Genomic DNA, 25,881 nt, shown 5'->3' on the forward strand with positions numbered 1-25,881 from the left:
ACACCTTGTTGGTGTGTGAAGGGAGACTGATCGGACGATAGTTGCTAGGGTTTGTCTGAGTGGTGCCTGGTTTGGGGATCATCACAATGCTCGTATGCTTCCATGCCTTGGAAAAGTATCCTGTTGTCATGGTAGCGTTGACAACACCATCCTGCGGAGTAGTACCAGAGCCTTGCGGGAAATGTTTCAGAGTGCTTCTGATGAGATCCTATCTGGTCTGGAGGCACGGTGCGGGGTCAGTCGTTTGATGACAGCTTGGATCTCTCGTGAAGTGGTGAGAGTGGTTGGAGGCATTGGGTCATCAATGACTGTGTTTTTCAGCGTTCGTCTGACTGCTTCTTCTGTTGCCTATGGTGTTGCGGTGTTGTTCGTCTGCAGGATGCCTTCCAGCGTGTCAGTGAACAATTCAGTCTGCTCTTGTGGTTCGTATAATGGTCCTTTGGGTCCATGAAGGGGATAGTTTCGTGGTCCGGATAATGGTTTGGTGAATCCCCTCACCAACCGCCAGAAGTCCCGGTTCGGGGATGCGAATTCCTGAAGTCGCTGGTTCCAGGCTTGCAGTTTTATTCTTAGGAGCCTCTTCTTCACTCTGGTAGTGAGACTGTTTCAGTCTTTTGTAGCTCGGGTGACGACTACATTGCCACTACTTCCGGGCCCAGCGCTTGAGGTGTATCAGGATCAGGGGCGGATCCAGGACGGACTTCTGGGGGGGGCGGTCGGCGGTAATACTGCTACTTTTAAGAGCTCCAAACTTGTTATGGATGGGTTTATTTATATATAAAATAAGAAAGTTTCCTCTTGTGGGGGGGGCGATCGCCCCGATCGCCCCCCTCTGGATCCGCCCCTGATCAGGATTGTTGTGCGGAGCTCTTCTGGTGATGGTGCAGTAGGTCGGGGTGGTGCAGTAGGTGCTAGGTCGGTGGTTGTTGCTTGCCTGAGTGCAGTTTGCATTTGGGTGCTCATGGTGTTTACTGCTTCATCTAGTTCCTCCAGGGTGTTCACTGGAAGGCGTGGATTTACTGTTTCTGCCAGCATCTGTATGTAGTAGTGTCAATCGGTTGTGGTGATCATCGGTAGTGTGGAGTTTCTCACTTGGTGTCTAATGGCCAGCGTTTGGATCACTGGGATGTGATCCCATTTCAGGGTATGAATGACTAATGGGTCTTCCAGGATGGCGACGTTGGCTATGAGGACCATGTCCAACACATCTGGTCTCCCTCCGTGGTGAGGGAAGTGCGTTGGCCCCGTAGGTGCTGACGGGAGGAGGTCGATGTGCCTGAGGGAATGCAAGATATTTCCGTTCTCGTTGGCTCTTCTCCAGTTCCACTCAGGATGCTTACAATTGAGGTCGCCCTCAATTAAAACCCTTTGTCCTTACTGGCGTAGAATTCGGAGGTCCTGAGATTCCAGTCGGGTGTTTAGAGACCGGTAAGCTGCGAATATCTGAATGTGGCCCTCTGGTGAATGCAGTGTGATGCCCGTGAACTCAAGGGATTGGAGTTGGAGGGGGAAGGAGGTCGTGAGGAAGATGATTCTTGATGATTATTGCTGTTCCATCCCGGGAGGTTGCCCCTGGGCGGTCGGTTCAGTAGACTATGTAGTTTGTAATTTTGAAGGAAATAGGTGGTTTCAGGAGGGTTTCTGAGACGAGAGCTATGTCAACTCTTTCTCTCTGAAGGAAATGTTCAAGGGTATGTTTCTGTGTGCGGTTATCCTCCGCGATCCAGTGGACAACCCTGAGGTCACAGGAGATTGTCGTCCTAGTCTGTGGTATCATCAACGAGGGTGTCGATGACTTCAAACATGGTCGTGATCTTTGTAACCGGGTCAGTTGATTCTGCAATCTTCCTCAGTCCCGTCTTGATTTTCTACAGGAATGGTCTCAGGTTGAGCCCCTGGAACAGGTCCTTGATTTCCTTGGTCATGTCAGTGATCGAGGTTACGTCTGCTGTTACGAATGCAAAAATCCAGTAAATAAAAACTTTTGTGCAACATGCAAATCAACGACCCACAGAACAGGAAGCAGCAGTTGTCCGTCCAGACCAAAGGCTCCCAGTCAACGAAAATTCACAACCTTCACTTACGAAGAGGAAAACCAACCCAGCAACGCTGCCAGCCTTGTTCAGAGCCACAACAGCATACTGCATGAAGAAGCTCAACCAGATGCACACCAGCAGTTTTCCCCACATCCAACACAGGACCATGTCCAAGAAGCAATACAAATAGCAACCAACAAGATTATAACATGGATTACTTCAGTTCTAACCATCACCGCATCACCAAACAACCATCAAAGAATACTGGACGTCATACAAACAACCACCAAGAATATCTTTGGAAAAACTATTAACGCTCTCATGACAACTAGCAGAAAACTCCACATAACAAGGCCAACATATGCTCAGAAAACAAAACAAACAGCTAAACCAAAACCAGCCACAACCACTGACGCAAGCAGAGCCAAACGGTGGTCAGCCCTCAAGTAGCAACAAGCAGAAGCAGCAGCGGTGAAGTAAGCAAGGAGAGGAAGTAGCTACAACCTAGAGACCGATGACGACGCAATGCACAGATAATGGACCACGCAAATGCCAAATAGCATGCTCAAAAAATAACAACAAACCCCACTAACAAAACACTTCCCAACTACTGACAACACAGATTTAATCTAATTTACAGATAGGGTTTTAACTTAATTTATTACTACAGACTGGTTTACATGGATTTTTGCCACCCTTCTATTGTAGTTTTGCCATGTAAATACTATTGCATGCAGCATGACCGATACAGGTTTTTTTTCTGGCTTCCATGTTTTTTATCCCCTCTATCAAAACATAATAAATCTTATTATTATTATTATTATTATTATTATTATTATTATTATTAATAATAATAATAATAATAATAATAATAATAATAATAATAATAAATCTTCTCTCGCGCTTCCTACCCTCTTGTTTACCCTTCTTTCTTCTATCTTACATTAACTACAGATCCGCGTGTAAATGTCTACCGAATAGATAGAAACCGCGACACACACACACCGACAACAGCTTTAGTTTACTAACTACATGGGGGAGAGGCATGTAGAATGTTGGTTGATGCCTTACCCACTATTCAGGGAGTGGGCTTTCCCGAGAGTCGTCCTTCGTCCTTATTTTTAACTTTTCTGTTTCTGTTTCAGCGTCGGGAAAATACTGAGAGAAACTGGATATTGCTCGCGCTCTTAACATGTCCGTTACAAAACGAATTGTACTTCTACGAAATGGCCTAGGTCGACATCCCAAGCATGAATGGGAAATTCCTGAAGATCCAGTCTTGTTTAATACAAGTGATATCATGAGACGCGCAGTGAAATGAGCCTGGTGTTCCGGACACCACCTTATGACACATCATCGGGTGGTCTATGGAGAAATTCTTGCACCACTTACGACTCTCTCTTCAGTTTCCGCTACCATCACGCCAATATCCGCCGACAAGCTGGCTCTTCAAGAATATCTAAACTCTGGGTCCTTCGGTACCTCACCCAACTCTTCATCTCACGTCTCCCAGGAAAGCTTGGTTTCGCTCAATAATGACTTACAACCGCCAAAGAAGACATGTACAGCAACTACTTCTTCTATCATTCCTGTTTCTACATGGAACAAATTTGCGGTCCTTTCGAGAGCTGATCCCGCAGAAGAACCAATGGAAACGACCATCTCCTCCACAACTTGGCTCTATGTATATCATTGCCTTATCATAAAGGCTATGAACTAATATTCTATACTATTCTACAAGTCATAATAAAGCTATATATATATATATATATATATATATATATATATATATATATATATATATATATATATATATATGTATGTATACAAGTCGATGAATTAAAGGGTGTGAGGCAAGAACATGGTAACACACAATTTTACTATTTCAAGAAATTCAAGAGGTTTTCTGCTGCACAATTCATTTTCAAAGTCGGAAAGCTAATTTTTCACATAAGACTATACATGAAGGATTAAACAGACATGGCTAAACGAAGCGGTATGCGTTGCTTTCTATCGAGTGCTGCAAAACGCAGCAATTGCAAAATTGTGGGTTACCATGTTCTTGCCTCACACCCTTCAATTTATAAGCTCTTCATTTAATGATTATGGAAATGCTTTTTTATCCAAACTTGGAGTGCGGTAGAGAGCTATTATATTACAATCTTCTGCATTGTTTAAATGTAATAGCATTCCAGTGACGTCAGCAAGTTCTAATTCCGTCAATGTCAGCTTGATGACTTACAAATATCATAACTCCACCTGCTCATTTCAGACCTATTGGTAAAATAACAACAATATCCAATTATGTTAATAAAATGAAATGAAATCTTTAAGTTTTACGTCCCACGTTTATGCCAGCTAGGGTAAAGGAGACGGTGACGATGAGAAATGAATGAAATGATGGAATGAAGAAAGTGGGAGAAAACGAGAGAACCCCAAGAAAACCCACGCACATGTTGTTTGTCCACCAGAAAGCTCACTTGGTGCGATCTAGGATCAAACCAAGGATCTCATACATCACAGGGATAGGCACAAATCTGTCTTCAACATTGGAGGAACGGGTAAGATAATCTTTTTTAAGCGATGTTCAAACTATTGATGAAGTTGAAAAACAATACTGTGGAGGATCAGGGAAGCAGAGTTGTCTTTAACATTAGGAGGTGGGCAGATTTGAGGCTTATTCTTGGGGGGGGATATGAAACACATATTACCGTATATTAATTTTATTTCTGAGGTGAACCTGTTGTATATTATATATCAAGCGATGTAGATAAAGTGGCAGTCGGACACAATCATATTTCTTCCCCCCCCCAAAAAAAATATTTCAAATCGGATTATAGGGGGACAGTGCACCCAGTTCCAAGATTGAGGGACATGTCCCCGTCATCCTCGGGATTTACACCAGTGACCAAAGGTGAACGCTATGCCACTGAGCCACCGCGGACCCCAATTATGTTAATGTCGCAAGTAGTTTCATTTTTCGATATTTCAGTAAAAACAGTTATATCTAAGTTTATATAAATATTTTGATGTCATGCTAAAAATTCACCTAGATCTATCTTTTCTTCACTTTCAATTGAATGATTGTAATTCCGATTTTAGCTCTAAATAATTCCTTAACAGAATCTGTATCATTAAAAATATTAGTATTTATATTTTGATACAAAAAAATTAACATTAATTATCTATCCCATCTTGAGTCAAGTTTTTAGCCCAGTACCGCCGTACTTAATTTTGCATGTTTCGTAGATCTTGTCTGCAAACATGCTTCACTCGGAATGTCGTATCGTTTCTTAGAAGCAGTTTTCCATCACACACCCAAATAAATCGGAAAGCATTATTTCTGGTTTCTGGCGGACTGCTTCGTTTTGTTTAGCACTTTTCGATTATTAGGTGTCAATTGTATATTGACAAAAACCCGGTTGTTCGGGAATTCAGGTTTGACTTCAGATGCTACTTTCTCTCATAATTTCTGATCCAATTGCCCCTAATTGTCTTGAAAGAAAGTGTTGCTACTATTATTCTGGGCTTGTCTCTTCCTGATGTGGGCAGTCGGTAGGAATTTTGTATCTCCATCTTTTGTTATTGTTCCAGATGCTCTGGCTATGGTCATCACCACATCACTGGTTTCCTCACCTTTCGTTTCGTAATTGCAATTATTTCAGTATGTTCTTGTAATTGCTTCTGTTCTAATTTGTTTTTAAGATGCTATTTGCGCACTTATTAGTGCATACGAGGAGCATACACTTTTAAATAATACCCTACAAAGTCAGCGCTCTATCACAACATACATGCAAGACAGAAGCTATTGGAAAACATTTCTGGCCGAGTATGTGTTGTAAGACCTGGCAACTTTGGTATTAATTAAAATATTAATACAATGTATAGTGTATTTACCTGTCACGTAAGAGGCTATTTAATTGTTTAAATTAGAAAATTACTCATAATTCATAAAGTGCACATCACAATGATGCAGGTTTTCTGAATAAAAGATGAGAAATATTGGATTTTGTATTTATTACAAAACGGGTGATGATGGACTAATGAGATGATGTTATGCAGATCTGGGGTATTTAATTGTCAGAATAATTGACTGAAGTTTGATAGCCGACCAACTCATTGACCTGAAAGGTCTCGGTATAGATCGGTAGTCTCATTAGTTGAAGGCTAATAGCTGAGACTTAAAGGAGAGTTAATCCATTCTAAGTGACCAAGCATGTGCCGCTCGACCATCACCAAAAAATCTATTTTTTCCATGGATGTTTATAGTATATCAGGGTACTTCAAAACAACAATTGATTATTTTTTACAACATCCCATGGCGACGCAGCGGCTGCCGCCATTTTGCACTTTTTCGATTTTAGGCGTTTACATTGTTTTGGATATCTCAGCATGTATTTGTCCTACCAAATTTAAAATTGCTGGACATCTCCAACTCGTGCAGAGCTAAAACTTTGACCTCTTAACATTTTTGCGTAAAACCACTTGAAGGGGGTGAAATCAGAGTCTGCAGTAGCAACATTTTTGGACATTGAAGACATGTTTGGGAAGAGGAAACAACTGACGTAGAGGTCTGAATTTATGTGTGCATGTAGTCCAGGATCATAAGTTCGTGAACACAAATTTACAGCTGCTCCCAAGGGCCTAAAAAATCGTAAAGTTAGGGAATTAAGCTAATTTGGCATGTTTCACTGTCCAATATCTCCAATGGACTGGATAAAAAAAATCTGAAATTTTGGGAATAGTTAGTCCTTTAGTATATCAGAACACACAACAAAGCGCGTTTTGTGTTTTTGAGCAGAAGGGGGTCAAAGTGTTAAGTAATGACGTTATACTCTAGGAGCTGTTTTGTTCACAAATTCAACTGGAAATTCGTTGTTGTGAAGTAAAATAAAGTAGGATGAATGGTTACTCCAGCCAAGGCTCTCAAGCTCGTTTCTTTCCTCTAGTTGTAGTACTGTCTCATCATACCCACAGCAGCACTGATGAAGAACCGCTATCAGCTAAAGGCGAGACAAGTCAAAATGCACACTTGACAAAAAGTCAGTAAGTACTCAATGCTTTTGCTGTTTGCTATAGTTCCCTATGAGGGTTTATGTGTTTATGATAGTCCGGGTTCGATCCTCTATATCCTAAACGTCTCTTTTGGGCTTTAATAGCGGTTCGAAGATTTTTGACAAAGCCGATCATATAACCACTGGACGGTACTGTTCAGAGTTCGGGTCAGAACATTCTGGGAAATTGACATAAAGACTGATTCTAATCGTATTCTCGATGCCGATACAATTTAATAATGCGAAGATTATTAAGTTGTATAGGCATATGCTGGAAAGAAAAAGTAGATTAGATTCTCTTAAACTATAAAACATGAATTTATATCATAATAATTATTTAGATAAAGGATATGCGAAATTTCACTTTTCACTTTAATTAACAACACTGAAACTACACAAATACAAATTAAATTACATTTTGGTACTTCGATCTAAATAATTGAATATGATGCAATTTTACACTTGGCCCAATTATTATTACAATCGCGGAAGACGCGGTAGTGGCAGGTCACCGGTTGAACTTCACTACATCGTACGTTTTTTTTTTTTATTATTATTATTTCGCACTTTCACTTCTCATCCACTTTGATGCTGGAGAAAGATGATTTCTGGTGGTTCCAGGGGGATGCACTTAAAGTTGGAGGGACGAATCTCCTTACTTTCCATTTTCTCTTCTTTCGGGTGGTCTTGAAGTTTCTCCATTGCGCAGCTATCTCCTTGCCGTCAAGGTGACTTTATAAGCAGCAATGACAAACGTTTAAGACTTCAACTTTTCTTTTTGAGGCAACATTTTCATTATCATAGCATATTAATTACTACTGTAATGTAACGTACTGTATACGTAGTATTGGTTACTATGTTCGTTGCACAACTGCCAAGAATTAATTTCACTCGAAGTTAAACAGACTAAAACTATAGGCTATTGAGATTTAAACGTAAATTGGCTTGTTGTTCGTTTGCCCGTCCATAGCTGACTGACTGTTTTTCCCTCTGTCTCTCCTGCTTCTCCCAACGGAGAGGCTTGCAATGCAACCTGTTGATGTCAGAGCTAAAAATAACTATGACAAACTATCGAAAGGAATGTTTAGAGATGAGGTTTGCTCTCTATGCCGCATTTTAGCACCTTATTTGGAGAAACGAGAGGGTCCACTAAGAGTTCCGTCGCAGACGTGACGCACGCACACATATGCATATTCGTCTGTTCGCTGAGAGAAAAATTCTTAGAAGTGTTTTTATACGAGATTCACTTAAAAAGTTAAAAATTTTCTTCACTAATACTCGATGAGCTGGACTATATGGTTACAAATGGAGGTCCTGATTTCACCCCTTCAAGTGATTTTACGCAAAAATGTTAAGAGATCAAAGTTTTAGCTCTGCACGAGCTGGAGACGTCCAGCAATTTTCAGTTTGGTAGGACAAATACATGCTGAGATATTCAAAACAACGTAAACGCCTAAAATCGAAAAAAAACATGCAAAATGGCTGCAGTCGTTGCGTGCCATGAGATGTTGTAAAAAGTAAGTAATTGTGGTTTTGAAGTCCCTGATATTGTATAAACACTCATGAAAATATAGATTTTTTTTGAAAAGGTCGAGCGGCAATTTTTCTTTTTTCTCGTTCACTTAGCATGGATTGACCCAGGAATAAACATGCCAATGCAAGGCTTTGTGTGATTAATAGAGGTTTAGCTTTCTTTTTCCTTAAAAGAACCTTTAGATAACATTAAAAGATTTTTTTGCTTACTTACGTGCGTTTAGCTTGCTGATGTAAACTGGGCAGGCGCTTTCACTAATTATTGTATTAACGACGCACTGTTATACTTGAAGAAGCTTGGTGCCGACTGCCGAAGTCTTCGGATCGAACACACCGGGAAACGTCCCTCTTCCTCTCTGGGACGCTGTCATGCAGGCTTGACGTTCCGGGCGCTGCTCGGCTCTGGACGCTGAAGTTCTGGGTTCGTTACCTCTGGTGGCCGTCTGTGAAGTCTTTCCTCTTAGGGTCTGGGCTCGGTACCCGGTCGTCTGAAGTGGACGTCATCTGAGACTGGGACCCTGGCCAACTTAGCTTCGTGGACTTCTGTACATTGAACTCAACAACAGTGATGCTGGGCGTCGTAGTCCATAGAGGTTACGCTGCGCAGAGTGAGCGGCATACACTCAACATGCACTGATAAGAATGGACAAAGAATGGACAACTGAACTTTCTAACCTCTAGTTTCTACACGGAATAGTTTCCGTGTTTACTAGGCTGCATGTTCAATTATTATAACCAAGAGAAAGTATGGTTTTGTAGGACATCCGCGTATCTGTTGTTGAATTTAGACTTGTGCTCCTTTAATAACTCGTCTATTCTGAAATAACAATACTGTCCAGATGTTTTTTCTTTTCTTTGAAGAAGTACCACTTTCTTAATAATAAAAATATTTTGCATAAACGTATAATTCAACCCATTCCGGCTGTATGTTTTCTACATTACTAACGTAATTCATTCAATTGTTCCAAAATTAATAATTTTAGTTTATTTCAACCATTTTTTGACTTATATATGACCAGTGTTTTATTATACACACAACGAATTATGCCTTTGATGTGTAACACTCATTAAACAACATACTCCGAAAAACATACATTAATCTTAAAATGGAGAAATTTTTTAGCGTTAACTACTCAGTAAAAGCCTGTTTTAGTGCTCCATAGATGTACTAACTGCTTGAAATGATACGTGTAAGTTCGGTTGCACATCTGTCCAGCAGAAGTACTGTACCCGACCTATTGGAGTAACAGCAATCAGGAAGAGAGAATTACTCTTGCTGGTGATTGTGCATCTTCAGAAAATTCCAGCATCTCGGGTATCACCGCAAGGAGAAGAGAAAACAGCGTCATCGATTCAACAGATAGACCGAAATGGTAATTTTTAAGACATCACTACTAAGTGATTAATAACATCAGCAACGCCAAATTACACAAAGCTACTACAGTGATATAATGATATACAAAAATACTAAATCCTACGTGTGGGAGACAATGGAGGTTGAGATCCGAACCCTATAAACTGATTTTCGTGACTGACTTTCTCACTCACTGACTGGCATAGATGTTTAAGAGTCCCTATCACTGCGAAATTAAAATACCGCTAATTTTACAGTAATTATCTGATATCATCAAATAGATAAAAGATAATCGAAAAGTGGATCAAGACCTCCCGAGACGATGTTATTTTGCATGAGATACCGTTATCACGAATCACCTAGTAGCTTTCCGTTTGCAGTTATTTAGAAACGCAAAAATAAATGCCGATTTTCTTAATGGCTGGAAGTCGAAAGCAGATAAATGAGTTATGATAACGGTATCTCACGCAGAATAATATTGTCTAGGGAAGTCTTGTTCCACTTTTCGATTATCTTTTATCTATTTGAAGATATCACATAATTACTGTAAAATTAGCGGTATTTTAATTTCGCAGTGATGAGGCCTCTTAATACGTTCCCGACTAGCTACAAATACGAAACTTCGCACATTGAGAGGGGGTAATATGTACACCTCCAGAAAATTCCAACATTTCGTGTACCACTGGCAATAACGCCAAATTGCACGACAAATCTCCTATACTACCTCTTGTATAGGGCAAGGTAACATAACTGCTGGCTATAACTAATAATGTCAGCAACATGGTTGTGTGTTTATTGTGACTTTTCGTGGGTTAGGTTTTTCATGAAATGAGTTTAAGTGGTAGGAGGTTGAAGGTTGTTGCTAGTTTTAGTGTGATGATTTGTTTAGTTCTTCTTCATGGATAGGGGTAAGTTATTGTGATTGATATATAGGTTGCCTTGGGTGGTGGTGAAAATGTTGAGTTGTTTCCGGAAGATGTGCCGGGTGGCTTTGGTGATGGCTTGATGGAGTGATTTTTGTCTGGGTTGGTCAGTGATTATGGTGAGAATGAATGCTATCCATTTCATAATAGAAGAGGTGGTTTGGTCAATGGCTTCAGTCATTTTTGGCGTTAGGTCCGAACATTACATGTGAGGCTGAGTTCCTGGTTCTGCTGCTGTGCTTCTTCGATTGTTGGAGTCGTGGTGCGGATCTTGCAAGGGCCGGTTCCTGGTAAAGCTGGAAAGTCCGCTGGATTTAATATACTTGGAATGATCTGTTTGTTTATGGTATGACGAGGCCTCTAGGGACAGTCTCCACTTCCCGTACGGTGATCGATCCTCTTGCAAGTAGCACATCCATCTACTGATAAGTTTATCACATGGAGAGTTGTGACTTTCTCCGCAACGAAAGCATACTCTGGGACGGTCGCAGACATGTGTAGGATGGTCATAGGTGTAACAGTTATAACACGGAATAGGTCTGGCGGAGGATCTGGAGGCTTCTATTTTATATTTCTCGTTGCGTATGCAGATACCATTAACTATAAGGCTGCTGATTGTGTCTGGACTAGTGGAGAAAATCCGGAGCAGGGGAAGGGTCCTGCGGAGTTCCGAATTCTGATTATGTTGCAGAAGTTTATGTTGCCGTGCACGAGTTCATCTTCGATGTCTTCAAGTTCCATGTTAACATCCACACCTTTAACGACACATGTGTAAGTATGTTTTCTGGAGCGCTTTGTTTGCTGATGGCTATAAGATGGTAGTCTTGCGATGTCTTCTTTAGTCAGTATAGTTGCCATTCTGGTTTTGAGTCCAAAATCAATTGGAATGAACTTGGTGTGAAATACCTCTATGGCCTCCTCAGTTTCGATGATGAGATGAAATCCTTCTCCACTAGATGTTGGGCGACCACGGAAAAAGCAATGGTATTCAAGTAGACCATTCAGGATATGGTCAAAGAACACTTGAGGTTCATAGGAACGGATAGTTAACTGGATAAAAACATTATGTTCTCTGTACGTGTTGGCAGAGTCCTGAGTATTCTACTACCTGTGAATAAAATGTTATGTTTGTGTTTGGGTTTGATGCTCGGCCAACCCGGATTTTTCTGGTTGGTTTAGTCTGATGTAACTGTTGTGTTCTTTGCATGTGGTTTCAATGCTTCGTCCTGTGTGTCCAATATATGACTTACCACATTCACACAGAATGCAGTAAACCCCGGGAGTTCGAAGGTCCAGATCGTCTTTGGCTGGTCGCAGTAAGTTTTATATTTTTGCTGGAGGTTTGTGTATTGTCCTGATATTGTACCTGGCGACTATCAATATAGTTATTTTCAAGACATTATTGTTGATTAAATTGAACAATGTAGAATATCTTTACCTTATCTTTTCCCAGACTATTTACTGAAAAGAATTATGTTCATGATTAACTAGAAATACGAATTTTGTACATTGATAGGGGTAACATTTACACATCCAGAAAATTCGAACATTTCGTATATTACTGGTAGGGAGAGACATCACGATCAATCTCGCAAAGTTCCTATTTACTAGAGTCGAAAAAGAAAAACAAGTGGAACTAATTACCACAAAAATAATGTTTGCTTTAAAGTGAAGCCAATACTCTTCCAATAAACATTAAAAACATAGGTAAAATATATAAAAATATACATTAAAAATATCATGCAAAATATAAATTTTGCATCCACCATCTTACAGAAATTGCACCAAAATTGAAAAAAATCAAAGAAAATCATATGACATGTCAAATTACAGGGATTTTAATACTAAATGCGATCGTGGTGTTCGTTTTTCGAAATCTTTTCTTACACTATTTACTGTAAAAATATATATAAGTAGGCAATATAGAGTGCAGCAACCGTAAAACTAAATATACGAAAAGTTCCGATATCTTAATGTGAAACACCTCGTGTCTAAGGTCAGTTCCAAACTTTTTTTTTTATTTTTTTTTTAAAAAAAGTAAAGGTATGTTATCAATACAGCCAAATTCTTCAGTCAAACGGAATTATGATATCGTTTATGCTAAAGTCTTGAAATGCATTTCCTCTGTGAAATTATTTGAAGAATTTGGCCAACTTGTTACGTTATCAATACAGCCAAATTCTTGGCGGAATCGATATCATAATTTATTTCCTCTAAACTTACCACAACACCTCCTCCAAAGCCTGCCAGTTGACTACCTACAGACGTGACATTTCCACGAGCATGGCCGTATTCGGCTCGAAAATGGGTAGAATTTATGATATTTTGCCAATTGCGGTCTGATAATGGTCCGAACTATTAAGTAGTCAATTACTCATGGGGACACTTTTTGTAATAATATGTATAGTAAATTCTAATAGACGACTTACTTTAGCATCACATTTATTAATACAAACTATTACAGAAAAAAGAATAATAAATTACTTCATTGATAGTAAAGAATTAGATTTTAATATACATTTTTTTCCTCGTAATCCAAAGTTCTTCCCTGAATTATCAATATAAAAATACAAAAGAACTATCCCCATGTCTGTTCTACCTCACAAAAAAAATCTTGCCCACTACCACACCAAGCGAGAACAGTCACTTCATTCCGTGTCCTGCGAGTCAGCATCTGCAATACTAACAACTATACTCTGGCTGTCCATCTCCTGTGATTTCTGAATATAACTGATCGGGTCGAACAGGTCCTGGGACTGGAAAGAGAATGGATTATTGAGAATTTGAAATACAGTAAAAGCAGCGCTTTCTTCATGTATCATGAAATAATATACAGAATATTAATAGAGACGTTGTTAAAAACATTGGCAAGTTTCCCTTTCTTTTTTCTTATTCTATGAGGGTCTTTCAGTCAGTACCATTTTAGAGCTGTGGTTATGTAGTAGGTAGAACATCTACCTACTAAACTCTACTGGAAGGTCAAACCTCAATCCTGGATCTTCGCATCCATGCTCCTCGAATTCCGGAGCAGTGGTTGTAAACCAGGACTCAAAATTTCAAAGTCAGAAACACTCGACAATCCAAAAATGATGGTCGCCAGCAGTACAAACTATGAAAGCCCCTACCCCTTCCACGGCCTTTGGTTTGAAAAAGAAATAGATTACATCAGGGCATAAAACTTTAAAACCAGACAATTAGATTCAGGATAATCAATTTTTTAATTGGACAATTCATACACATGTTAAAAAATATCTTACCTTAAGACCTCAAGTTTGTGTAACGCATTTTCCAGACTTCACATTCCGTGATTTCTCTCACTATGTGACAGTTATTTTCGTCCGAAACAGAAACTGCGCAGCCCTGTGAGTTTAGGTAGGAACTATTTCTACTGAACACTGGTCGCCAGCTCTAAATTTCTAGTCGCCAATGGCGACCTGGCGACCGGAAATTTTGTGCCCTGTTATAAACCATCTGTATGCGTCAGAATATCGAACGAATGTGTTGTGATGGTGCAAATAGGGTTAAATTGAAATAGAAAGGAACAGTTGTGATGGTTCGAATCTAGACAACTGTGGTCACAGCCGCCCATAGTGGAGGCAGTTGTCCCTCTAGATTTTCGAAGAGTATTTACTTCTTGGTAATATATATGAAAACATACTTATTTATTATCATATACTATAATACTTAATATATCTATATAAAATATATTACTATAGTTCATTTACTGTAGTCAATAAATATAGCCTATGTGCATAAATAATTATTCTTTTATATGAGGTATTACGTACATGCGTGTATCAACGTGTACGTGTATTCGCGACGGTGCTTGAGTGTCGGCGCTTGCCCTCCTCCTCCTCCTCCTCCTTTGGAATCACTCTTTGCTGAATTTCGAAAAAAAATCCTCGAGCTCCTCCGTGGCTAAGCGGTTAGCGTAGGCGCCTTTGGCGTGGGAGGACTGGGTTCGATTCCCGGCGGGAGCTCATGTGGTTCGGATTCCACGTTAATCAGTAGGTCCACGTCTCATATAGCCTCGCTGCTGAACGGGACGTTAAACTCAACTCAACTCAACTCAACTCAAAAAAAAATCCTCCAGACGACCTTGAGTGTAGCTAAGTACGAGGAGCGATTTGAAAGTTCGTGGCCTGAATAGGAACGAAGCAATTATTTTATGTTTGTATACGTTAGCTGCGTAGCTACATCCATTGGTAGTCACTTCGTAAAATTTTATTTCTTTATTGTTTCAGATGAGGAGTTTATATGGCGCTAAGTCGGCGGAAGTTATGGAAAGTCACTTAAGAGAAAATCGAGCCGTACCCGCATAAGAAGAGAATAACACCACAGGAAATTCATATGGACATGGTAGAGACACTAGCAGACTCCGTACTCTTGTATTCCATGGTGAAAAACTGAGTAGCTGAATTTAAGTTTGGCAGAAATAGCATTGAAGATGACCCTGCAGTGACAGGTCTTCCACGTCGGCCACTACAGAAAATGTGAATAAAATTTGTGACCTGATTTTGAATGACATCAGAATCAAAATCCGAGAGAGAGGTATATCCTATGAGGGAATACAAAACATTATAGTAAAAGAATTAGGGATTTTTAAGGTATCCGCGAGATGAATAGGGCTACTCAAGTTGTTTTCAGTTGAACACAAATGCAATCGACTCTCCCGTGATTATTTGGAACTGTTTGAAAGTGATCCGGACTTTATTGTCAGATTTGTGACTATGGACGAGACATGGGCACAATATCACACACTGGAATCAAAACAACAATCGAAATAATGGAAACGTCCTGGATATCCTGTCCCAATGAAAGCCAAACAAGTTTTTTCGGTAAACAAGATTATGGCATCAATGTTTTGGGATGCTAGCGGCACTGATTTCTTGGAAAAAAGAAAGATTGTCAATTCTAAATACTACTCCACCCTTCTGCACATTTGCGTGAGAAAATCAGAACTAAAAGGCCAGAAATGCTGCGAACAAAGGTGTTGTTTCACAAAAACAATGCACGCGTTCACACGTCCCTTGCATCCATAGCAGAAATTCACTCCTATGGGTTCGAACTGTTGCCGCACCCACGCGTTTCGACTGATCTAGCCCTCTCGGACTTTCACTTGTTTAGAAACTTGAAGAAGTTTTTTTTTTTTTTTTTTGGAGGGGGGGGGGTCAGCAATTTTCTTCGGATACAGAGGTGAAAAGTGCTGTACTAAAATATTCTGCAAGGCTCGAGGAATCATTTTTTAAAAGTGGTATAGAAGCGTTACTGGAGAGGTAGCGTAAATGTATCTCGGTCGACTGGAATTTTGTGGAAAAATAAAACAACTTATCCAAATTCTTTCTAATTAGGTCGGCCAGGCCACAAATTTTCAAATCCACCCTCGTATATATATTTCAATTTATTTCCTTTCCTACAAAAAAAAAAAAAAAAAAATCTTAAGAATCGAATCAGCGACTACACGCACTAGAGATAGTAAGCGCTCTACCTATGCTAGCAGGACGACATTGTTTGGATTTACTCTGTGATAATACATGCTTAAGAGTATTGTCAACCCAACAAAAAGTAGTATTTTTTTTTAAATGGCACTACATCTCAGACCAGGGGTGTCATTTAGGGGGGCAGGAGGGGGCAATTGCCCCCCCCCCAAGAGTTTGAGGAATACATATACTTTAATCTAATGTCTACTAATATAATAGTACAAAACGTGAAAGCCTTATGTCGGTGCTGCACTTGCCCCCCTCAAGCAAAGTTTGAAATGACGCCCCTGTCTCAGATTATTACATATTTCAAATCTACATTTTAAATTTAAAAAAAATTACAATGTTGCATTTATTATTTAGTGATGCAAACTAAGGACACTACGGTACCAAATTTTGGAGACCTCCACAGCAGTAATAACGCAAATAAACAGACGAGGCAAGGATGTCCAAAGAACTTTACTGTCTAATTCTATGTTCGTTATACGATGCGTTAAAATGAATACGAACAAACTTACAATGGATTGAACATTATACTTTTTTTTTTTCAAAAGCCTTTATTTCGAAAAATTGCTTAGATAAGTATCTCATCTAATTACACAGATGGTTTTCAATAGTCGTGAAGATTAGAATGCCATTTACGGCAACTTAATATCTAAAATGTTCTGAACATATGGCTTTAAAAAAAAACTGTTAAAGTACGTAATACTGGAATGCTGCCTAAAAGTACGTAATTCCAAGAACTTATTATAATTATACCTACTCAAAAGTATGGTTGTAATGTTGTAGAACCAAAGTAAATTAAAAGTTCTCAAAATTTTCCCACAAATATGCCATTTTAAGCATCTCCGGAATGGTTTGAGATATCAAACGGTTGTAAATACAGGGCGCAAAATTTCAAAGTCAGACTCACTCCTCAATCCAAAAATGATCGCCAGTATCTCTCACGTACAAATTATAAGAGGTCCCCCCCTCTCCAAAGTACTTTATATATATGTACTGTGCATATCCAAAGTACTTTAGTGTGTAAAACTATGATCACGATATGATGGATTTCGAATGAATACGCACAAAGTTACACGGGACTGAAAATTTGACTTTGTTCAAAAGCCTTTATTTTGAAAAACTGCTTAAATAAGTACCTCTCGCATTTGCATACTGTAGATAATTTTCAATAGATGTGAAGATCACAATGTTGTTTACAGCAATTCGGTTGGGACGCCTGGAATAGGGATGGGCACGAGTCGATCTAAAACTCGAATCGACTCAAAACTCGAAGCAAATTTCAGTCGAGTCAAAGGTAATTTTCTCGAGTTGAGTTCCGAGCCGAGTCTCAGTTTTGAGGTCGAGTTTCGAGTCGAGTCGAGTTTGATAAATGCCTCGCTCGTTTAGTTCGTTTTAACTTGTTTTATAATCATTGCCTAATTAGACTGGAAATCGAAAGCAATGAGAAATGTAAGCAGTAATGTAGAATATTTTTAATGTTGCTCACGAGATGGGAGACTGTTTGCATCTCGTCTCGTGTCAATTACCAAGACGACAATGGATTTTTTATAACGAGGCAGCCTCAAATGTCGTGAGCACCAACATAAGTCTATATTGGCTCTTACCACCAAAGCTGAGATCCGAACGATCGAAATTGTGAGCCGAAGCAGAAGCCCAACCCATGTAGTGAAGTTAACCGGCTTAGCGCGGTTCAACTGAGCGAACGGCTCGAGCCGGGTCGGTTAGAGTGAGCCATCAGCTCGGTTTGTTTCAGCTCGAGCCAGCTCGGTTGGGTGAGCTGTTGGCTCGGCTCGATAGTGAATGAGCTGTGAGCCGAGCCGCTCGAGCCGTTGAGAACCCTAAACCAGGGCCAAGCAATTTCGAACATGTTTGGCCGGCGTCCTCTAACTTTTAACGGTTTTTGGTTCGAGCCTGGATACTTGCTCCTCCGGAACTAAAACCCAGAACCTCGTGAACGATGTTCTTGCCTCCTAGACTTCACGACTACCGAGATCAGCAATCAACTAGTTTTTAGTATTCAGATATAAACCATCTATTCTTCATGTTTACATACCGTGTTGTTATAATAATAATAATAATAATAATAATAATAATAATAATAATAATAATAATAATAATAATAATAATAATAATAATAATAATAATAATAATAATAATAATAATAATAAAGTTGTAGTAGTAGTAGTAGTAGTAGTAGTAGTAGTAGTAGTAGTAGTAGTAGTAGTAGTAGTAGTAGTATCATTGATAATAATTATGTTGTCTATGTAGGATACTTGACCCAAGAGGAACGAGAATGGGGAATGGCGGAAGCTTCATAACGAGGAACTACATAGTTTATACGGTTTACCCAACATTGTTAGGGTCGTCAAGTCTAGGAGGCTTAGGTGGGCAGGTCATGTAGCTAGAATGGGAGAAAGTAGAAACGCTTTCAAAGTCTTGACTGGTAGACCCATAGGAAAACGACCATTAGGAAGACCTAGGCGCAGATGGGAGGATAATATTAAGATGGATCTCGCAGAGATAGGAATACAAAGTAGAAACTGGATCCAATTAGCTAAGGATAGAAGTCAGTGGAGAGCTTTTGTGAACGCGGCACTGAACCTCCGGGTTCCATAGGCCATAGAGTTAGTTAGTTAGTTAGTTAATGTAGGATACTTGAAGAAAGTACTTGAAACTATACACAGCATTTGGCTCGACTTGACTCGAAACTCGAATCTAGTAGTAGTAGTAGTATCATTGATAATAATTATGTTGTCTATGTAGGATACTTCAAGAAAGTACAGTGAAACCTGTCAACTTGGCCACCTCACTAAGTTGGCCACCTGCTTACCTTGGCCTAGTTCATCTTGAACCTGCATTTTCCCGTAAGACATTCGTTACTTACTACTCTATAAGTTGGCCACCTGAAGCAATATTTACCCTATGATGATAATGATAAATTTACCTGTGTATCTTGACCACGCAAAATACAGTTTTGTTATTTTTCTTAACTCTTTCGAATTCCCATATGAAAGGCAGATGTTCTGTATTTGTGACTGGACACAAAGAAGCATATATTCCCACGATTTGCTCTTGGAGGTCAATGGCCAGAACACTATTCTCATAAAGGGTGGTGAAGGAAGGTGTGAATAAGAAAAAGCACGTACAGGAATTCAGGAAATTGTTGTACGTATTTGTTGACCCTATATGTTTTGGTAAAATCATTAGCTATATCAACTCCTCTCATCAGCGGGGAGCTATAGTAATTCCGGAAAATTCTCAAGGTTAAAACTAACCATCTCAATTGTCAACTATTGGCACCTGTCAGATTGTCAAAAGATAGCGGAGTTTTTGAGGTATGAATTCCCTGTGGCACCTGTCGGCTTGTCAAAAGATAGCGGAATTTTTGAGGTATGAATTCCCTGAAGATTTTCTCAAAACATCTTTTGCTCCGAGGGAAACACTTCTAGCTCATTAACAAGAGGTAGTTAACTACAATATTAGAATGTGCATATCTGCCAAAAAGAATAAAACAAATACGTCTAGAATGAACCACCATTCATTAACAACTAAAAAGAAGTCATATAAATTACATATGAATTTCTCAATTTATAACTTAGCTTTTCTTGTTTTCAATCTGAATAACTCAGTGTGTTATAATATTAATTTCAATAAACTGCGTACATACGCTTCTATTTCATGGTTGTTTGTGTTATTGTGTTTTCAATCCGAATAATCCAATGTACCAGACTAGTTTTCAGGAAGAGAAAGGTATGCACATATGTTAAACATACTAAGGTAAACGCACCGGATTTCGACAGGTTAAGGACCTTTTTCTAAATCAATTGCCTATTGTGGCCATAATATTGGTCGGTGTTGGCCCATTTTTTTCCTTGAAATGTACAGTCTCTACTAATACTAAAAGTCACTTCAAGGCTCAAATGCTAATGTTAAATTTTTTTTATGAAACTGGAACTCGCCAATGGAATCCGAATTCGACACACTTCACCTGGTTTCGACAGTTGCGGTATCTGAATTCGACACCTTAAATTATATCCATGTAAAACATTAAGTCGGCATTTTTAGTGGTAGTAATCTCTTCTCAGCTTCAAATATTGTTTTATTATTATGCAGAAATTATCAGACGGGCAAAAGAACACAACTTAAATTTTCTGAACTGAGTAGTTATTTCGATGATCCTCAATTCCACATGCTGGAACCTGATTTCGACATTCCATGTCGAACTGAGGTTACAACTATCGGAGAATTATGCAACAAATAGCTTTATGAAAGACTTTGAACATACTTGTACGTTTAGATATTCAGTTAAAATTATATTTGCACTACTGAGCATGAATTCGACAACCTTGTCGAAATCCGGTTCACGTTACAAATAAAGGCTCGTGTTTTCGACAACCCCCCGTTCATGTTACATCACAACCTTTGTCCTCACAGAAGAAAACAAAACACACTGATTGAAACTCCTTTACAAGATTAAAGTACCACTATTTGCATGAAGCAAACCTAACTTTAATAAAAATCTTAGGAAAATAACATGCAGTTTTATGTTTTCCTTAAGATTATGTGTTTTTTCTTGAAGAGTGTGTCACACACACAACAATGTACTTCTTTTCTCCATGCGTATGACTCATCTACTGTAACCGTGCTTTTGACACGAGAAAAGACACTCCCATAATGTTGCCACTTCTATTCACGATTGCAGGGATGACATCTTACGCTTATTTCACAACATTTAAGCACAGGTATGTGAATTCGGGTGCCTGTCGAATTCAGGCGCGTTTACCTTATAGTAATATTTTCTAGTATTGTATATTTTTTATAATTACTCTATATGCATTATTTATAAGTAGCTGTGGTGCCACTGATTATTAAAATTTTACAATCAAGTAATACTAGAAATCCTATTCTAAAAATACACAAATCACACTTATTTTCTGTAAGTTGGCCACCTGTCTAAGTTGGCCACTTTTCGATGGAACCGATGGTGGCCAACATAGACAGGTTTCACTGTACTTGAAACTATACACAGCATTTGGCTCGATTTGGCTTGACTCGACTCGAAACTCGAATCAAATTCGAGTCGAGTTGGAGGAAATTTTTCGAGCCGAGTTTTCGAGTCGAGCTCAAAGATGTCTGTTTCGAGTCGAGTCGAGAGTCAATGAAAACTCGATCGAACTCGCTCGTGCCCATCCCTAGACTGGAACAATGTTCCAAACTTGATACGCATATGACAGGCAATACATTAGGGATAAGACTCCCTAGTAACTCTAGAAGAGTGGGAAGTGAGTGAGATTTAAAAATAACTAATAGCTGATATTATTGTCGAATCCACAGTTAACGCGGTTGCTAAGTTCCCACTCAAGGAAGTATGGCTGATTGCAGACTACTTTATATCGACAAGTTTGAGCATTTTTGTTTTCGTAATAAAAGGAAAGAAGCTAGTACTAGTGACATTAAAAGTATTGAGTAATAAAGACTAAAAACGAAACAATAATAACTTTTTAAAAAGTTTTTAAAATAGCGTTTTTATAAATGCACGAAAAAAGACTTTTTTGTGGGGTAAAATAAAGAAATGAGATTAAAAGCATTGGCACGAACAAGCCACTTCTCTAACAGGTGTTTTTTTTTTTTTTTTAGAGACGGAGAACTTGAAACTGGCAACACTGTTTTCTGTGACAGCTAATATTACAATTTTTTAATTTTTTTTTTTTAAGGTTAGTATGGATTGGCAATTTATCATGAATAGACTCACGCCGAAGCAACGTTTGCAAATTGTGCAAATGTATTTTGAAAACCATGGTTCAATTCGACAAATTCATCGGGCATTACGTGCATTTTACGGTGCTCATAATCGTTCATCAGAGCGATTAATTCGAGAAATTATGGATCGTTTTCCCAATTCGTTTACTCTAAACGCTGATACGCATCCTGTAAGACGCCGTACATTGCGACACAAGTGATTGATGGTGTGCAGCGTAATGTTGATGGTGATCCAGTGTCAATTCGTCGTCGTGAGCGGTACAGAGACATGATTACTAACTTTTTCGAGCCTCAATTGAAAGACATTAATGTTGCAGACATGTGGTTTCAACAGGACGGAGCCACATGCCACACAGCGCGCGCCACAATTAAATTACTGAAAGAAACATTTGACGAACGATTAATTTCACGAAATGGACCTGTCAACTTGCCACCTCATTCGTGCGATTTAACCCCATTAGATTATATTCTCTGGGGATACGTAAAGTAACATGTGTATACCGAGAAACCAGAAACAATTGAGCACTTAGAAGCCAACATCCGATGCGTTATTGCCAAAATACAGCCTGCAAAATATTGCCTGATTTACTGCGAAGAGTGTGTGAAAATTGGAACTCCAGATTACGCTATGTACGCGCCAGCCACAGCGGTCACATGTCCGAAATCATATTTAAACATTAGTGCCATAAAATTTAGTCAAACAAAGCCAATTTCATGGATATTAAAACATTTTCTGTTTTGTTTTAATATAAAGTTCTTCGCTTCTTAGAAAAACCCTTCATTAATTAAAAAAAAAAAACCTACTCTCAACGAGAGTTCCCAGAGCTTTTACACGTAATCTCATTTCTTCATTTACACCATTAAAAAAGAAAGACACAGACTACATGAATAAAATTAAACATTGAAGTACAATAAAGCAGTAAATACAGTATCGGCTAAAAAGATATGACATTGTGGTTTTTACAATACAACTAATCATAGAGCGCACGGTTTGCTCTGAAAGTTTACAGCAAACTAAGGGAGCTATGTGCATTTCTGTACAAAGCAGATTCGGAACCCTAATAGCAAGGTTGGTTGGCCTACCGTTAGGAATTGAGTGGGATTTGGTCAAAACTGTGGGTGATGGTCGGTGCGTACCGATAGCGAAAAAACTTACGTAGGTCCAACGTTGGTTAAAACTATGGCTGGTCCGACCTTTACGCAACGATACTATAATTGACTGTTTTCCCAACCAAAAAATACATCACTTTAGCGTTGGCTAAATGTCGGGAACCGCTCTACAAATAGCACTTTTCCCACCACTTGCACACTGTTTTATTATTGGCTAACGCTAATGTCGCTAACTCCATAATACATGATGCTGGTATAGTGCGTCACTGCTCATGCGCAATTCTTCACCGCCATCTTGTTGTGTTCCAATTCGAAAACAAAAGAGGAGTTTGTGTTGTGTCTGTTGAATCATTTTTCTATACATAATGAATAATGAGCCTTTTTAAAAAAGAAGATTTACAACGCACAACAACTGTCAAATATCCAGCACTTGTAAAGTGTGTGATTGTGGCCGAGTTGTCCTCCCCGCTAGTCTAGTGCCCAGCACGTGCGACTTTGATGTACGGGGTCCCGGGTTTGATTCCCGGTGGAAGACCCTTTGGAATTTTAACTGTCCTCGATATTTCTGTGTTCGTGACCTTTCTGTTCTAGGTTACTGGAAAAACGAGTAAAACAAGGACAATTAAGTTAAAACCTAGTAATAAGTAGTTTTTAAAAAGTTGGAAGCATGCCTGCTCGCCAAACGTGTAACTGGAATTCGCGTTCCGTACACTGCTGTCTCACTTTTTCTTTTCCCGCACGGCCGAAATACAACTAAAAATTAATCAAATATTTGAAGACCTTCGGCCTTATGCAGAGTTGTTTTGACATATAATTAGCACCATACTATAGGCCTGACTACTGCAGGAAACCTATGTTATTCGCACTCTTTAGCATGACACTAATCACGCGTCAGAACGACTCTGCATAACTCTATGAAAAAGTGGGAATATCTCAGGAATACCATAAGAAAGTCAAACGTGCAAAACCGAATGCATCACCACCTACCCCACCCGCCGCGAGGACACGTTCGGAAACGTTAGGGAATTATACTAGATTTGGTTAGGTAAAACGTCAGCGTTTGTATGGTGAACCACCATTCAACATCGAGATTTGACCAGGCTAACGTAGGGAGGCTGGAGGGATTTGGTTGGGTGAACGAAGGCCCAATATTCTCAATATCGTTGGAGTTTGGATGGCCCAACGTTGGGGATGGTTGGGGGTTGGTTTGGTAAACGAAGGTCCAATCTTCGTTTGGTTGAAAAATGGATAAAAATGGTTTGGGTGGGAAATGGTTGTCAAAGCGGCCAATCCTGAAGCTGGGTCACCGTTGGTATGTCACATCCATTTTCCCAATGTTGGGTTAACCGATTTTGCTAATAGGGAACAGATTAAATATCAGTTCTTCAAATTTCTTTTGATTTTGCGCGTAATTTCGCTGAAGTAATACTTTTCTTTTATAGAGATGTTCTTTGGTTTTCTCGCTTGTTTTACGTTTCAAAAGTTTCATTTGTATTCAGGGAAGAGACTGTAAAGGCGACTAGCGCTCTACACCTCGATACGATGCGACAACAAGTCATTGAAGAAAGTCGAAAGGAGAGATGACACTTGTTCAGCTGTTGGGCTTTTCTAAATAGATCAACGGTGACGGAGGTTCTGAAGCAGTGGAAGCGACAAGGCGAACATGTGAAGAAATTTTCAAGCCTCCGTCCCTGCTGAACAGATCTGTTGAGCGACAGTAACAACCTTCGCATATCTTGATGTAACCCTCGTCAGAAAGCGCCCGCAATTGCCTAGGACCATTAGAGTAGTGGCACAAATTTGCCTTTAACATTGGGGGGACGGGTAAGACCGTTCCCATATATATCGATGTTTAAAATATTTAATAAGTTGAAAAACAGTGCTGTAGAGGATCAGGCGAGCAGAGTTGTCTTGAACGTTAGGAAACGGGCAGATTTCACGATCATTCTGTGGAGACATAAATTTCATCTCACTTTCCTTTGTGGCAATCGGGCACAAATCATCACATTTCTCTCCAAAAAAAAAAAACACATTTTTTCAAATCGGATTATTGGGGCGGACAGTCCCCCTCAGTTCCAAGATTGGAGGAGACATGTCTCCCTCATCCCCCCGGGATTTGCGCCAGTACATTAGAGGCCCTTCACTATTGTATGAGTCATTCGCCGCCGCCTTCTGTCAGCAGTATGAAATGAAACATAATAGGGCAAGAACTTAAAAAAAGTTTTTAAATTATTTTTTTATTATTATTTTTATATCTTCGGACTAATTAGCGGTCAATATGTATGCAAAGCCGTGGAGAATCGGTGCTGTATGAAAAAGTGAGGGGAAATTCTAAATATTTAGTAAATTTACATGTTAAAAAAACGTTTTTGCTATTATTTTCCTGAGTTGAGTATAAATCAGAAATATTTTGGTCTGCACAACACATAATATTAGAAGTGGGAAACGTAAAATCAGAAATAAAAGTTAGAACTGAAAAATTTGGCGATTGAGTTACAGGATTCCCATTCATTCTACATTTTTTCTTCCTTGTGTCTTGTTCATTCTAAGGTTACATATCACCTTGAGGTGTGGAACAGCGATTAGGTGCAGAAACTTGCACATTTTGGACTTAAGAGCCCAAAA

The 25,881-nt window shown here is 39.2% G+C and overlaps 1 protein-coding gene across 1 annotated transcript in view; it reads right to left on the minus strand.

The window, feature by feature from the left end:
- Positions 1 to 13,347: 13,347 nt before the first annotated feature.
- Positions 13,348 to 25,881, minus strand: part of mxt (Eukaryotic translation initiation factor mextil) — a 146,473-nt gene continuing 133,939 nt past the window's right edge. Inside the window, exon 13 of the mRNA XM_081740647.1 lies at positions 13,348 to 13,656. Coding sequence (XP_081596773.1) covers positions 13,549 to 13,656 — 108 coding nt within the window. The 3' untranslated portion in view covers positions 13,348 to 13,548. The remainder of the gene's footprint in view (positions 13,657 to 25,881) is intronic.

This window comes from Thermobia domestica, chromosome 2, assembly GCF_964235325.1.
Source record: "Thermobia domestica chromosome 2, izTheDome1.hap1.1, whole genome shotgun sequence".
Taxonomy (NCBI): domain Eukaryota; kingdom Metazoa; phylum Arthropoda; class Insecta; order Zygentoma; family Lepismatidae; genus Thermobia; species Thermobia domestica.